This window comes from Bipolaris oryzae, assembly GCF_000523455.1.
Source record: "Bipolaris oryzae ATCC 44560 unplaced genomic scaffold scaffold_94, whole genome shotgun sequence".
NCBI lineage: Eukaryota > Fungi > Ascomycota > Dothideomycetes > Pleosporales > Pleosporaceae > Bipolaris > Bipolaris oryzae.
This window is the reverse complement of record NW_006911370.1, coordinates 1-15,327: the sequence shown is the minus strand read 5'-3', so window position 1 is coordinate 15,327 and position 15,327 is coordinate 1. Positions and strand designations below refer to the sequence as shown.

General features: G+C 48.9%; 7 protein-coding genes across 7 annotated transcripts; 5 read left to right on the top strand and 2 right to left on the bottom strand.

Moving 5' to 3' along the window:
* Nucleotides 1-479: 479 nt before the first annotated feature.
* On the top strand, nucleotides 480-1,921 carry COCMIDRAFT_27529 (uncharacterized protein; the record flags this gene model as incomplete). Its single annotated transcript, XM_007691205.1, has 4 exons — nucleotides 480-497; nucleotides 551-1,105; nucleotides 1,153-1,472; nucleotides 1,528-1,921. The coding sequence occupies 4 exons, from the start codon at nucleotides 480-482 to the stop codon at nucleotides 1,919-1,921; spliced, it is 1,287 nt and encodes a 428-aa protein (XP_007689395.1).
* Nucleotides 1,922-2,433: 512 nt separating this feature from the next.
* Nucleotides 2,434-3,960, bottom strand: COCMIDRAFT_99148 (uncharacterized protein; the record flags this gene model as incomplete). Its single annotated transcript, XM_007691220.1, has 9 exons — nucleotides 2,434-2,526; nucleotides 2,595-2,743; nucleotides 2,831-2,924; nucleotides 2,989-3,016; nucleotides 3,073-3,208; nucleotides 3,276-3,388; nucleotides 3,486-3,699; nucleotides 3,810-3,839; nucleotides 3,903-3,960. The coding sequence occupies 9 exons, from the start codon at nucleotides 3,958-3,960 to the stop codon at nucleotides 2,434-2,436; spliced, it is 915 nt and encodes a 304-aa protein (XP_007689410.1).
* A 1,347-nt stretch (nucleotides 3,961-5,307) lies between these two features.
* Nucleotides 5,308-7,067, top strand: COCMIDRAFT_99128 (uncharacterized protein; the record flags this gene model as incomplete). Its single annotated transcript, XM_007691219.1, has 3 exons — nucleotides 5,308-5,859; nucleotides 5,922-6,971; nucleotides 7,026-7,067. 3 exons carry the CDS (start codon nucleotides 5,308-5,310, stop codon nucleotides 7,065-7,067), a joined length of 1,644 nt encoding a protein of 547 aa, XP_007689409.1.
* A 1,773-nt stretch (nucleotides 7,068-8,840) lies between these two features.
* COCMIDRAFT_99186 (uncharacterized protein) lies at nucleotides 8,841-9,806 on the top strand (the record flags this gene model as incomplete). Its single annotated transcript, XM_007691218.1, has 2 exons — nucleotides 8,841-9,542; nucleotides 9,618-9,806. 2 exons carry the CDS (start codon nucleotides 8,841-8,843, stop codon nucleotides 9,804-9,806), a joined length of 891 nt encoding a protein of 296 aa, XP_007689408.1.
* A 1,292-nt stretch (nucleotides 9,807-11,098) lies between these two features.
* Nucleotides 11,099-12,786, bottom strand: COCMIDRAFT_99215 (uncharacterized protein; the record flags this gene model as incomplete). The annotated part of the gene is made up of 3 exons (XM_007691217.1): nucleotides 11,099-11,686; nucleotides 11,742-11,884; nucleotides 11,937-12,786. The coding sequence occupies 3 exons, from the start codon at nucleotides 12,784-12,786 to the stop codon at nucleotides 11,099-11,101; spliced, it is 1,581 nt and encodes a 526-aa protein (XP_007689407.1).
* A 149-nt stretch (nucleotides 12,787-12,935) lies between these two features.
* COCMIDRAFT_99160 (uncharacterized protein) lies at nucleotides 12,936-13,094 on the top strand (the record flags this gene model as incomplete). Its single annotated transcript, XM_007691216.1, has 1 exon — nucleotides 12,936-13,094. A coding segment is annotated over one exon (159 nt), but the record flags the coding sequence as incomplete, so codon positions are not given.
* An 839-nt stretch (nucleotides 13,095-13,933) lies between these two features.
* On the top strand, nucleotides 13,934-15,181 carry COCMIDRAFT_6546 (uncharacterized protein; the record flags this gene model as incomplete). Its single annotated transcript, XM_007691200.1, has 3 exons — nucleotides 13,934-14,482; nucleotides 14,539-14,696; nucleotides 14,749-15,181. 3 exons carry the CDS (start codon nucleotides 13,934-13,936, stop codon nucleotides 15,179-15,181), a joined length of 1,140 nt encoding a protein of 379 aa, XP_007689390.1.
* Nucleotides 15,182-15,327: the final 146 nt, after the last annotated feature.

Here is a 15,327-nt window from a genome sequence, read left to right as displayed (position 1 = left end):
GCTATCTTTCGTCAACACATTCGTCACATGTTCTTGGAATAGCAACGACAGTCCAAGACCGTCAGAGGTTGGGCGCATTTCCAAGTCATAGCAGCGAACAGTGACGCGCGGTTTTTTTTTTGACGAAAAGGCCTGTGCTTACGTTATGTAAGACAGTATCATGTGACTATCTTACGTCATGTCTGATCCTGTCTCTTGACTCCACCAAGACCCACTAGCCGTCCCTTCCTGACTCACAAGATCACGTGACCTTGGGCAACCCGGATGCACGATGCGCCGCTGCCGTATGCCCGTGTGTGGGGCCCTGTTCAGATCTTCCCCGCACCGCGATACGACTGGGACATCGAGGAGAAAGTCATGGAGAGGGCTGGGGCGTGGGGAATTGCTTGCCCCACCATGAGGGATGTGTAATTAAAATATGCACGTTTTCTAACATATGTTCCTGCAGCTCTTGCAGTAACAAGTATCAAATCACCACCATGCCGAAACTTAACCACGTAAGTTCTGCCGTCCCTTTACGCTCTATGGATTTAGAAATGACTCGTATTAGGTCATTATTGTGGGCGCCGGCCCTTCTGGTCTCTTGCTAGGTATACTACTAGCGAAAAACCTCGGCATCAAAGTTACTATCCTCGATGCTGATACTCAGATCAACGGTAATCCCCGGGCCGCCCATTACGCCCCATCTGCGGTGTATGATTTCCATCGTGCCGGTATTATCGATGATGTCCGTGCAAGAGGATTCACGCCCAAAGGTGTATGTTGGCGTGAGCCGGATGGGACCTTTCTAGGCGGTATGGGCCGCGAACCAGAAGATTCAAAGTATGCCATGGTTGTTTTGCCGCTGGATAGACTTGGCCCGCTACTCGTCAAGCATTTCGAAAGCTATCCCAATACCGAGATTCTATGGGGCCATAAGCTTGTAGGCGTGGAGCAAGATGAGAAGAGCGCAACAGCAGTGATAGAGACGACCGAGGGGGAAAAGAAGAAGATCTCTGGCGATTACCTCGTTGGTGCGGATGGTGCTTCAAGTGGTGTGCGCACTGCACTATTCGGGAAAGAATACCCAGGAGAGACGCTGCCAGCACAGATTATCGCCACCAATGTACGTCTTCCGTCGATGTGCGGAGAAATGTGTCACTAATTTCCTAGGTCTACCTCCCCTTTGACGAGCGTCACGGCTGGTGGGACTCAAATTTCGTGGTCCACCCGACTGATTGGTACATGGCCGCCAAAATCACAGAAGATGGTCTTTGGCGAGTGACGTACGGCGACACGGATGGCCTTTCAAAAGACGAATTGGTCAAGCGCCAGCTCATCCGCTTTGAGCAGATTCTAGTTGGACATCCAAAGCCCAATGAGTACAAACTCGTTAGCATGAGCCCGTACAAGCTCCAGCAAAGATGTGCCCCCAGCTTCCGAGTTGGCAGAATCCTATTAGTCGCTGACGCAGCCCACTTATGTAATCCCTTGTAAGCTTCCCTAATCACTATTGCTTGGACAAAAAATTAATCAATTCTTCCTCAGCGGCGGCCTAGGCCTAACCGGCGGCTTCGCCGACGTCGGCTCCCTCTACGACTGCTTCACCGGCATCCACCTCGACGAACTCGACGACTCCATCCTCGACCTCTACTCGGAAATCCGCATTAAGATCTGGCGCGAAATGATCGACCCCATGTCGCGCGAAAACTTCCACCGCCTCTGGGACCCCGCGCACGCAGAGAAGCGAAACGAGTTCTGGAAGATGTGCGAAAAGGTCTCAGACGACCCCGTCTGGGGCAAGAGTCTTGCAGAAAGCATTCACAGTGTTCGACACGATTTTACGCAGTACTTTAAAAGTAAACAGAAAGCTCAGGGAAAGGGCATGGATGAGATTAAATCGAGTAATGGGGTATTGGCGGAGAATAGTGCTGCTGCGTGATGTAGTAGTATAATCAAATAAACATTTTCTTCAATTTCTCAGGTAATCTAATGTCATACGTCACAGAATGCCTGCTGTGTGGTTGTCCGTGCGAAATGCACGACATCTTGATATGTACGATGTGTAGCTTCCCCACATAATAAAAGTCCGAGGACATTTACCCCGATGTCCGCACGTGACGTGCCCGCCCCACATGCCTCATTCTTTCTATGATGGCAATGTGGTAGTGACACGAAGCTGCAATAACACTATGGTTCTGAACAAAGGCTTTCCCCCATAGCTCGCGAGAGTGTGCTGAATACTCACTGCATCCAATTCACATCGCAATATCCTAAGCGAATCCGCACGACCCCCTCACACCATTCAGCAAACCAAGTCATACACATTACTTCAAAACATTCGAAGAAAAAAAACCATCGCATTAACCTCCAAAGAAACAACCTATCAACTCCATTTCCACCCCCCAAAGCAAAACCCTCGCACGATACAATTCCGTAGGGTAGAAGAAAAAATTAGATATTGCCCGCAACACTTTGCAAAATGCCCCCGTCAACCACAAGATTTACACCCCAGATATAGTCGTTGGTAGCGAGCGTGAGAAGACCCTATTATCCCAAGCCGCCGTCAGCAAAGATGGATATGAGCAAACTTTGAGGGGGGAGTAAGAACGTACACTAGCCAAATCCTCCGCCTTGCCCATGCGACCAGGAGGCACGCGCGCATTGACGTTCTTCATTTCTTGCTGGAACGCCGAGTCTTCTTGGGCGGTGCTCTCGTTTTTGTCGTCAGAGCCGCCGGTGGTCATTTCGGAGGGGAACCAGCCTGGTGCATGTTTGTTAGATGTTTTCTCTTTTTTCGCCCTGGATATATGTATGTAGGTCTGGGAGAGGGGGGGGGAGTGAAATGTACCAGGTGCGATGCCGTTGACGCGAATCTTGATGTTTTCGTGGCTGAAATCAAAGGCGAGTTGGCGGGTCATGTGGACGGCGGCAGCTTTGCTGACCTGGGTGTGGGGTTAGTGATGAAGAAGGGGGGTGGAGAAGTGGGAATTCGAGGGGGAAACGTACGTTGTAGGCTAGTTGGGAGGCCTCGGACCTTTGGAGGTTTTAGTATTTATCTTGGTGATTGATGAATGCATGGTGAGAACTTACATCCTAAGTTGGCCGCTGTTGGAGGTAGTGTTGATTACACTTCCTATCTTTTTAGTGGGGCTGGTGATGGATTTGGCTAGTAGAGGTAGAAAAGCTGCTGTTACGAAGTAGATGGAGGTAGCGTTGACGAGGAAGGCTTTGGCGAGATGTTTAGCATTGTGCAGCACATGTTTAGTCATACTGGAGTTATTGCGACAACATACCTTGTTGCCAAAGATCAATAGACTGGTCGAACATGGAGCTACCGAATTTCTCAGGTCCGTCCTCAGGCCCTGCCTCGGGCTTTGTAGTCCATACACCAGCATTATTCACAAGCCTAGTCGTAGGATCAGCTTGTTTCTAGCGGCAATCAACTAATGAGGAGCCAAACTACTCCTGTGAATATGCATTCAATAAGTGAAAAAGAATCTTACAGATTAACATAGCCGTGGGCTTCTTGGACGTGTTGCACAGCATGCTTGATGCTATCCTTGTTGGTTACATCCATGACAAGGGGAATAATTTGACCCCCAGCAGCGCTAATCTCGTCTGCAGATCCGTGGATGCTGGCACTTTTTTCCAGGACTTCTTGACGTCTTCCGGTGATGTAAACTTTGGCTCCATTGGTGGCCAAGGCTTTTGCGTACACTTGTCACATAAGTTAGTGGGCAAATGACTCCGATTCATGGGAGGGCGCTGCGCTGTGCAGGTGAAGCCTCGCCGATAGGGTAGCAGCGCTTTGCGTGAGGTGGTCGTACTCAATCCGATTCCAGTGCCTCCACCAGTTACTGGTTGCGTATATCAGTCAGGGAAAGGATTCTTCAGTCATGTTCATTTCTTCTGCTACTCACCAACCACAACCCACTTCTTGACGGAGAGCAGGGAGGAGGCAGCCAGTGAGGTTGACATTTTGTATGATTAGGGAGGTGAAATCCTGAGATGCTTCGGAGAAATGAAATCAATGAGAAAATTCTATGAAATTACTCGTCACGATAGGCAGGTTGAAAGTGTGCGATGGTTTTTGTTGTTTCTTGTGATGAAGACACTGCCGTAGCCCCGCGCGTTAAATATAAGTAATCTCGACATGCTGTATTCTATCGCAATGCTCTTCAAGCAGGCATCATCTACTTCTCGGTGCGAAAAGACGATGTTTCCTGGAGGCGGAGACCAAAACAGACCGAAGAGGGAGGCAGCGCGCTCGGGGGCCGATGGGGTTGCGTTGTCGGGGCTGCACGTGAAGCGAAAACGCCAAGATGCCGTTTCCTACAGTATATTGATGGATCGCGAGCGGGGCCTTAGATTTTGGGAGAAAGGTAGTACAATGACGTGGTTTTGGTATAGAAGGTCAGCCAGTTGCATGATTAGCGTCTCAGGAGATTGAAAGTGTAAAGTCTGTGACCTGTCAGAGAAAGACAGTGGAACCAATCAGATAGCTGCCGAGCGGCCAGACTATCACGTGATGCCTATAAGCGAGAAAAGGTCAGCCGGCTGCATTAGCGTGGCAGGGGTGTCGTCTTATGGCCTCTCGTTGTCGGACGTTGCTGAATAATGAATTCTCTTGAATCCCCCATTCGAGAAATGCATCGATGCATACTATCCACCAATTCACCATGGGCATCGCGCTCGACTTCTCTTGGCTGCCTAATCTCGACATCTGTGCCGCACTTGTTCTTGAGCTCGAATCTTCTAGCCAAGGCTGTTGTGCTCGCCCTGTTGGCTGACATTTCTTGACTGCCTTTTCATCCTTTTATGTATATTGTTTTCGAGGCAATCCCCCTTTGTTTCTGCCAATGGTCACCCAGTTGCATATCTTGGCACGCAACCGTCGTGTAACCTCAATCATGTTATTTCATAAGCATCCACTGGGCCGTGCCTGTTAGTTGCAAACAACATACAAAAGCCATTTCCTTCCCGGTTACACCATCGAACTTGATTATAGCACCCAAAACTCCATTGTACCTTGTGTCGCCAATCTTCTTCTACGACCTGCAAACTGTGCACCTTGCCGACACTCCACTCCACCTACGGAACAAACGCGCGAATAGCAAGCACGACAAACGACTTCACATACAAGGCTGTTTGTGTAGCGGCGGGCAGTAGTTGTCCCTAATAGCACATCCGCCAAGACACTACACTCAGTCAAGTGAAAGACAACAACTCACCTTCACCATGTCAGCATCGTCGGAAAAATACGCTTCCTCCTCTACTCCCGATACATCGCCGTCGCCAAAACGTTCGCTTGACAACGGCGCTCAAATGAACGACACACAATTAAGACGCTCTCAGAGCCCGGCCCTCAATGAGAAGCCGCCAGAGGCAATCGAGTCCACAGACGACGGAGGACCAGAGTACGAGCGTACGATCCATGGTGTCAAGTGGGTCATGACTGTCGCAGCCGTTCTCTCCTGCGTCTTCCTCTTCGCTCTCGATACTACCGTCGTGGCAGACATACAGCCCAACGTCATTGCATCTCTCGGAGAATTTGAAAAGTACCCATGGCTTGCCACCGCCTACGCCCTCCCAGCCACTGCTTTTGCCCTCATTCAGTCCAAGATGTATGGAGCTTTCGACATTAAATGGCTCTACTTCGGTTACGTCGTCTGCTTTGAGGTCGGCAGTGCCATTTCCGCTGCCGCTCCAAGCATGAACTCTCTCATCGTTGGGCGCATGATTGCTGGTATTGGCGGCTGCGGCATCTACGTCGGCTCCTTAACTTTCTTCAGCGTCGTGACTACGACCAAGGAGCGCCCTCTTTACATTTCTCTCATCTCGCCAACTTGGGGAATTGGAACTGCCCTGGGCCCAATAGTAAGTACTTTCCCCTTCACTCCTATTAAATCGTATGCGCATGACTGATCTCATACACACAGGTCGGTGGAGGATTTGCTGAAAGTAGTCTCGGATGGCGATGGGGATTTTACATCAACCTCTTGATCTTCGCACTGGCCGGACCTGTTCTGGTCTTTATCTTGCCGTCCATCGATTTCGCAAAGGGCAAGTCCGCCAAAGAGAGGCTGGGCCAGGTTGACTGGCTTGGACTACTTGTATGGACAGGCTGGTGCGTCTCCTTCTTCATGGCCATCACCTATGGAGGAACCCTTTTCGAATGGGATTCTTACAGCATGATCATCCTCTGGGTTTTTGTCGGCGTTCTCGCAATCGTTTTCTACCTGACCCACAGGTTCCACCCCTTCATCGATGTGGAAAACCGACTCTACCCTAGCCACCTACTCCGCAACTTCAAGCTGGGCATTCTGCAGTACGCCACTTTCGCTGCTGCTGCGGCTGTATACATCCCCATCTACTACATCCCGCTCTTCTTCCAGTTTGCCAAGGGCGAGTCTCCCGTCAACGCTGCTGTCAAACTCCTTCCTTTCGTCTTCATGGTCTCCTTCACGGCCATTATGAATGGTTTCTTCATGTCGAGGTGGGGCTACTACATGCCTTGGTTCCTCGTTGGTTCCCTTCTGGCCGTTGTTGGAGGTGCACTCATGTACACGGTCGAAGTTAGCACAAGCACCTCAGCAATTTACGGATACAGCGTTGTGCTGGGTATTGGCGGAGGTTGCTACATGATTGCCGCCTTTGGTTGTATCTCGGACGTTGTCGAGCCCAAGGATGTATTCAACTCCATTGGTGTCGTCAGCCTCATGCAGTGTATTGGAATTACCCTTTTCCCCGCTCTCTGCGGCAACGTATTCCAGAACGTGGGTCGCCAGGCCATCGTTCCGTACCTACCATCCGACTCTACTGGCAACCCGCGTGTCATTCTTGCCGGCTCGAGCAGCGCCGAGTGGAAGAGCTTCTCCACAGATGTACAACTTCGGCTTGCAAACGCCATTACCGACGTAATGAGCAATGTTTACATCATGACCATGGTTGCCAGTGGTCTCTTGGTTCTTCTCTCACCCACCCTTGGTGTAAGTATGCTCTGTTGATATTGAATCTAGCTCAGTTTCCTGATATAACTATAGTTCCGCAAGGTGGGCGGTGGCCAAGTCGCAGCCATGGCTTGAGACTATTTAAAGTGATGCATTGGCAATTCGATTTGGGGGACGAGGCTCACATGAAAATGGAGTTAAGGAAGTTGGTGGGTGAAAGGGCACAGTTTCACACCTTTTGCTCCGTACTAAAACGATCGTTTGGTATGTTCTACACGTTAGCTTGGGGTTTTGTAAGCGGTTTTCACAGCATTTCGATGCAATAATAACTGCCACTTACGGCATACAGCACTTTGGAGACATGCGATAAAAGCTATAATCAGGAGTATGTAAATGAATGGAGATAATTCAGATTGAAGCTAAACACTCTCTGATTCAGCATATGCTCGTCTGGACTAGAACTTTGCAAAATAAGGGCCTTTGAATCTTAGTAGCATCTCACAGCGGCACATCACTATACAAGAAAGAGGGGGTTTCCCTGCCTTTACTATCATGGCAGAAACTTACTATACTTTCCCCATTGCTAAATCGAAGGTCTCTAGAAATTTCGTGCTTATGAAGCTTTCTTGAAATTTCTCCTATTTGACTGCTGCACATCCCGAACCCCCCTAGCGTATCCACATCACTTTAAACACCACAACTTAGTGGAACACAAGATAAAACTCAAGCAATATACCGACATCAAATGATGATAGAATTAGGCCTTTTTACCAAGTGTATCACGTAAGGACTCCTATCTATTCTTGAAGACGTCAAACTCAAGTATTTAATCACTTCGACGTCCAAATGAGCTACGTTGTCCAATTTTTCTGTGACCTAGGAAACTATCAATACCTTCAACTTGTATCCATTACGAACTCTTTGATCCTTGTTGAAGTTCTTTGATAAACATGCCAGCAAACAAAGCAATGGCCGCTGGAAAGCAGCCCTAAATTTTGCACTCTCCCCACCAACAAATCTCAGAAACACCGATAGTCTTCATGGATTGCTAATACAAAACTAAGACGGTGAAGGACTACTTAGTTCGTGAACACATGCCAATAGGAGGTCCTGGTCCTAGGTTACACCGACCACCATCGGGGTCTTGGCATTTCTTGGGATGCATACAGAGCGGCAACGGGTGCCGCAACAGCAATCGGAGCATGCCGACGCACAAAATTTGCAGTTGCCTCACTCCTAAAAGATTTAAGTTTCAAATAAATTAATGCACGAACCTCGTCGGGGCGGGGGTCATTCGGGCAGAGTAGTCGGATCCCGTGGACCATGGCCTCCCACTGCTGCACCCACCATCTCCACACGAACAAAACCTTGGCTCGAGCGAACCCCCCAAGTCTCCGATGGAGTGATACTTTGAACATTACTAACTCAGCGTCGGAAATCGGCGGGCTACAATGTCACGCAGACACGGCCAGAGCGGCTACGGGTAGTGAAGCGGAAAGTTTCTCGTGCTATGACCATCTTGCCATGTAGTATATCAGCTCCAGCGATGCTTAAGGTATTTCTTTTGACTTTGAAAGTAAACGGAATCCTTCACTCAAACACCTGTTTGTTTCACTGTCAACCCTCAGGTTCTTGTACCTTCAAGCCCCCCCTTTTTCACTTTTCCCTTTCCGTCGCCATGACCAAAGAGGAAGACGCCCAGAACCCCAGTGAGACCAGCTCGGCATCTGAGAGCAAAGAGACTACCAATAAATATGCAATTGCATATCGAAAGGTATATCGTTTCTTCGGATTCAACAAGGGATACAACTTTCCACTATGTAAGTCTTCCCCCTCTAACCCCCTCCCCCTTACATCTCCATCATAAACCTAACAAATTCCACCCCAGGGGTAATCTTCGCAGGCGGCATGCTCGGCTTCTCCCTCTCCCGCCTCGCCGACCTCGACTACGACGGCTACTTCAAACGCAACTTCGCCCTCGTCCCCGGGTACTGGTACTACTTCCACAGCGGCTCCTACCGCTACGGCATGCTGATCCACCTCGCCGCCATCCTGCCTGCCGGCATCCTCATGACCTTCCAATTCACCCCCATCATCCGCCACAAATGGATGCTGTTCCACCGGCTCAACGGCTACGTCGTCTTGCTTCTATGCTTGATCAGCAACGCTTCCGCTTTTGTTGTAATTAGGCACAAGCAGGGCGGCAATCGGATCAACAGCCATGCGGTCGAGACGCTCATGGGCATTCTAACGACAATCGGGATTTTCATGGGGTGGTGGAATATTCGCCGCAAGCAGATTGAGCAGCATCGCGCGTGGATGCTGCGCACCATGTTTTACATGGCTGTGACGATTACGGCGCGCGTAATTAATTTTGCGGCGAGGGATGTCATTACAAAGTTTGGGAATTACTGGGCCGTATGGACGTGCGATGAGATTAACTTTCTGTACTTGAATCTGGGAATGCAGTTTCCGAGGGAGACGTACCCGGAGTGCATCTTGTCGGATGGGTCGCTGGATCGGTGGAAGAGGGTTGCGGTTGCGGCTTGGAAGGATCCAGTGCATTTGGAGCGGTTTGGGGCGAGTTCTGTGGCGCCGTTTAGTACGATGGTGAGTTTTTGATCCCGGGATACTGGTGGTGGTACTTGAGATGAGCATGATTAGACTGACGAGTTGTTGGTTTAGCTGTGGATTTGCCTGTTTCTTCACATGATCGGCGTGGAGCTATATCTACGAATGACACCTAGAGAAACTGAGAGGCTTCGTCAGATCAGTTACGAGAAGCAGGTCGAGGCTGGGTATAAGAACCCTGGTAGTGCCGGACTGGTTTTGGATCCATGGATTGACGGAGAAAAGTGGACTCCTAAGAGGTAAGAAACACGTGCTGGTACGATGGAAAACGCACTAGTTTGTGGCCTAGAGAAGAGGCTGCTCGTGTGTAAAGAAGAGGTTGTTTAATGAGATTGAATGGCATTGCTATTGGAAAGTGGTTGGCAAGATTGATCCGTTGGAGTACATGGGAGATTTAATCTATGTACTGCTGAGCAACCCTAGACCGGGAAGGCTCCACCCCTTAGGTGGTAGCTTATTTATATACTGAGGACTGCATACTCTCATATATGCAACTATATAGATGTTTTATGAATTTATTGCATCAATGCGTTGTCTTAAGCCTAAGAGTTGTTTGAAAAAGTCACCAAACGTGTTTTTTCTTTTATTTCGACATCAGTCTGTCTGCAAATCTGGTCTCTCATTACGTTCATCGGCCAGGATTTTCATGCCACTCCCTTTGAAGCGACCACCAAAAGTGTGGTAAAAATAGCAAGACCTAATTGGCCTTTGATTCTTACATGTTTCGCATTAGAAGTTTTAATCGCGGCTTGAAGATAGTATCACTAGAGCACTTCAGCATCTGAAAACCATTCTCCCTTCCTATTCATAACCATCATGAATCAATTAATAAGAAGATCATGTTAAATAGTTTTGTTAAGTTGTATTTTGGTTATCCAAAGAGGTGTAGAGATATAGGGTTATTGAAAATCGCAATAGTTATATGAAGTAAAAGTTAAAAAAGGCTAGTCGGCATTGCAACAGAAAAAATCCTTATCAAGTGTGAGGACTACAGGTAAAGAGAAGGGTTTCCTCATTGAGAGATGTGGATATTTCATAGTGCGTGTTCTTTATGATGGGGGAGGAGAAAGAGATTCAAAGAGAAAACGCTTATCTGCGTTATTGTTTAAAAGTAAGATACGTGCGTTTGGGAGTATTTAGAGTGGAAAATGCATTGTTAGCCACTCTTCCAGGGTAGTTGGAATCGAGTAATGATTGCGTAATTTTGCAGATCGGATTAAGTGATTTTGATTGAATAGCCAAAGCTCTCATCCCGCATAGCTAGCTTTGGATAGGTCCTGACAACTCCAGAATGTTGATTCTAGTGATCTTTCCCCGGAAGGAAATTATTAATTTACTGAAATCCATGCTATATGGAAGAAGTATTTCATAGAGGAAGTCGAGTGACTCAGTATGTTCAAGTTCATCTCAGAAAGCAAGGAATCACAGAGATGAAAAAAGGAGTGCACAACAAATAGTTTGAAGGAAAATCTTTACTCTTAAATACCAAAACTGCAGTGAGCTGGATCTAAACTATGTAATATAAAACACCCGTTCTAGAACATGCGCGTAGGTAACTCCCCAAATTTCAAACCATTGACCAACCCACTGTTCTTGAAGGAACTAATACCGTTCATAAGGTTCTTCGCACCGCTGTTGTCCTTGCTCACCGGTTTCGTGTTCTCAGTAGCCTCCTTGCCGTTTTCAATAGCTTCCTTGTCCTTTTCGAGGAGTTCAAACGCAAGACGTGCTGCGCTCGGAAGCTTGTTCTTGTCACCACTGGCTTCAATGTCCATCATTTCTTGGAGCCAGGCGGCGATGGAGTCGATCAACGCCTTGACTTCCTCCTTTGTATTGTGTGCATGAATGAACAGGCGCACGCGGTCCTCACCCTTGGGAACAATGGGGAACATAATGTTGCACCCGTTGAAGCCATCTCTGGTGAGGTGGAAGGCAAGGTAAAGCGCGGCCTTGTTGCGACGAATCCAGAGAGGCACAATGTGGGTGATTGGTACTTCATGCCAGGCACCATCCTCGTGAACTGGCAGGTCGACCAAACCCTTCTTGTTGGCCTTCTTGTAAACAGGATGCGAGGTCAGTGTGTCCAAGTAGAACACAGTGAGATCATGGAGATACTCGCGAGCCTGAAGGAGGTTAGTTGAACAGACTATGAGACAATGATGGCCGTGTGCACTTTACCTCTTGGAACTTTTGGGATCGCATGAGTCGAATGCCGGCACGGCATGACGCTACCAGAGTGAATGGAGGTGCGACGGAGCAAATGAACATCTTAGCTTGAGTAGTGAGGAGCGAGCGAATCGTATTGTTGGACAAGATGGCCGCTTGGGAAGATGTCAGTATCACTCATTGAGTTAGGATCTCGTGTGTACTTACCACCACATCCGCCAAGAGCCTTGGTGAATGTGACCATGGTGACGGCAACTTCATCGGTGAGACCCTGTTCTCTAACAAAGCCAGTTCCTTCAGGGCCGCAAACACCGAAGCTGTGGGCCTCATCAACGATGAATTGGGCGTTGCCATGAGGGAAAATATCCTTGGCGGCTTCGATGAGCTCTTTGAGGGGGCAGATGTCGCCATCCATACTGTAGTAGCTCTCGACACCGACGATGACACATCGCTTGCCGGCCTTGACCAGAGGGTTCGATTCTTTGACGCCTTCCATGACTTCAATAAAGTGGTCCACATTGTTGTGGCGGAAGGGTCTTTGATCTAACGCCAAAGCGATTTTCATGCCAGAAAGAGCAGTAGCATGCATCAGCTCGTCGTAGACAATCACGTCGCCAGATCTCGGGACGGTCGAGAAGATGGCCTGGTTGGCGGTGTATCCAGAGTGAACGACCAGCGCCGACTCAATGCCCATGAGCTCTGCCAGCTCCTTCTCGAAGTTATCTTGGTACGTTGTAGTTCCGTCCAACAGTCGCGAGCCACCTGCGCCCATGTAGAAGTTTGGGTTCGCGTCAAGTTCTTTGAGGAACTCTTCCCTCAGTGCGCCGGTATGGGTCATCCCGAGAACATCGCAAGTGGAGAAATCAACAGTATGACTAGGGAGATGGATTGGGAACGAAAGACCCTGCTTTCGGGGGAGGTCGAGCTCCTCCTCAATGTTGCGGTAGAATACCGAGCTGTTTTTCAAGCTCGGCGCCTTGACTTTCTGCGCAGCAGCCCATTCTTCTCTCCATTGGGCCCCGAGATCTTTCGTGCCCTCAGCGGTCTTGGCTACCATCTTGGCGAGGAAGTAGGATATTGAGCTGTCGAAGTTGAAAAAGGATCTGGTGAACGATGTCCTTGACGTGAAAGTAGCCAAGTTCTTCGCAAAGAGTGGCAGGATTCTGTGTGGTGATCATTGGGTGTTATTGGGATGCACATTCATGTTTATATATTGCCATATGTTCAGGCAGATGGAAAGGTATTTACTATTTAGGGATAGAGGGGTTTCTGCCCGTTTCACGGCCTGCCTACTCAGGATTAACGGAAAGTTCCTATAGACCCCACGGCCGATGGTGGGCGCGAAAGGTGTGCCTGAGACCCTGAATCCGGGACGATCCCTCTCGGGCACCAAACGAGTTCGAAATATGGTCGATGCCGAAATTCTCTACCGTGTCCGAGAGCCGCAAAATCTCAGTGAAGTGTCGGCCGGCTCTGCGAAACACTTTTGTGTCACATATTGAACAAACACATAGAAATCAGCAGAATCTCATGTGAGCGCCATATCTGGATGTAGTGGGAACTCCGATATCTTGGCAGAAGACTGATGCAGGGAAAGGCTTTTTTTTTGAAAGTAAGAACTTTCTAGACTGACGGATATTCTTCACATGGGCCAAGCCAATCACGTGATACACGGGCTCTTGGCGTGATGCATCGGGGTGGGTTTTTTGCTTAGCCGCAACCCCTACCACGGTCAGCCAAGCGCGTGTTGCAGCTCATTCCATTCAACCGGGGGTGGCAGACAATGAGCCCCTTCGGGGCGAACCGCTTGATGTTTCGTCCAGGTTTGACCACACTCAAGCCCGGCTGCGTATGCACCGGTCGGTATGCCTGGATCGTGATTCGGAGTGCAAATAATGTTTGCTACCAAGGACCGAAAGAGTCTCGTATGAGGTCTAGAATCCGAGATTCAGCAACCGGGGAGAATGCTGCTTGCTCAGTTCCGTTGGCGTTCACTCCGACAACCGATGTTGCTCTCATGGCTTCATGGCCCGAAGATGTCGAGTAGTTGTAGGAGGATAATTAGAATGCAAAGTCCCTTGGATTAGGAGCAAGGCAACTCGCAATCATCACCCAGCTTCTTCAGCAAACAATCTCTCCCCAGAAGTCATCCACAGGGAATCTCGTGACATCTTTCCGACAAGAATCTTTATCTAGCAGCAAAAATGTCGATCACAAACGGAACGAACGTCACCAATGGCAACGGTGCCTCTCACACCAATGGCCATGCTAATGGCCATGCTAATGGTACTAATGGCCATGCTAATGGTACTAATGGCCATGCTAACGGTGCCAACGGCACCAACGGCCATGTTAATGGTGGTTCGCACGAGAACGGTATCAATGGTTTGCACGTGGATGACGCTAACAATAATGTCATTCCCGTCGCAATCTGCGGTATGGGTCTCCGACTCCCTGGAGGAAATCACACTCCTCAGGAATTCTGGCAGTTCCTCGTCAACAAAGGGGACGGCAGAGTCCGAGTTCCAATGACACGTTATAACGTGTCAGCCTATCACGAAACCACAAAGCGGCCTACAACTGTAGCCACTGAATATGGATACTTCCTTGACGAAAGTGTCAAACTCGGTGCCTTGGATACCAGTCGGTTTTCCATGAGCCGTTCCGATGTCGAGTTTTCTGACCCTCAGCAACGACACCTATTGGAAGTGGTTACGGAGGCACTAGAGGACGCTGGAGAAGCCAACTTTAGGGTAAGCGCTTTCGCAATTTTTGGGAATCTGCTCACTCCTGCTAACATTAACTCTAGGGCAAAAAGATTGGTTGTTACTTCGGAAACATGTGCGAGGACTGGGGAGAGATGATGAACCGAGACCCGCTCTGGCACGGTGCGAATAAGATTGATGGTTACCAAGATTGGATGCTTGCGAACCGTATCTCTTATGAGTTTGGATTGACTGGACCAAGGTTTGCCCCACCATTCCGATTTCACAAGTACTGAGCGACTAACATTGTACAGCATGACTATCCGCACTGCTTGTTCATCAGCACTGACAGGCCTCGCTGAGGCGTTTGCCGCGATCCAAAGAGGAATCTGCGAGGGCGCGATTATAGCTGGCAGCAATCTAATTCTGGCACCTGGCATGACCCAGCAGATGACTGAGAAGGGGATTCTGTCGCCCAACGGTTCTTGCAAGACCTTCTCTGCTGATGCGGACGGATATGCACGTGGTGAAGCATTTACCGCAGTGTTCATTAAGCCCCTAGATGCTGCTATTCGAGATGGAAACCCAATCCGAGCCGTCATCAGATCAGCAGTAGCAAACTCGGATGGCAAGACCCAGGGTATCACACAGCCCAACGGATATGCGCACGAGGCTATGATTCGACTGGCATGCAAGCAGGCTGGTATTAATGTACAGAGGGGTGACATGAAAAAAATATGTTCTTAAAAGTTCTAGTTTTTAAACTAGTATAACTTACTAAATACTAGAGCTATTCCTAATCGGGTTAGCTTATTTTAAAGCTAAGATATAGAAGTTTTACCTAGATAGGCTAAGTGTATGCTTAGTTAGCACGGCTAAGGTATTAAATAGCT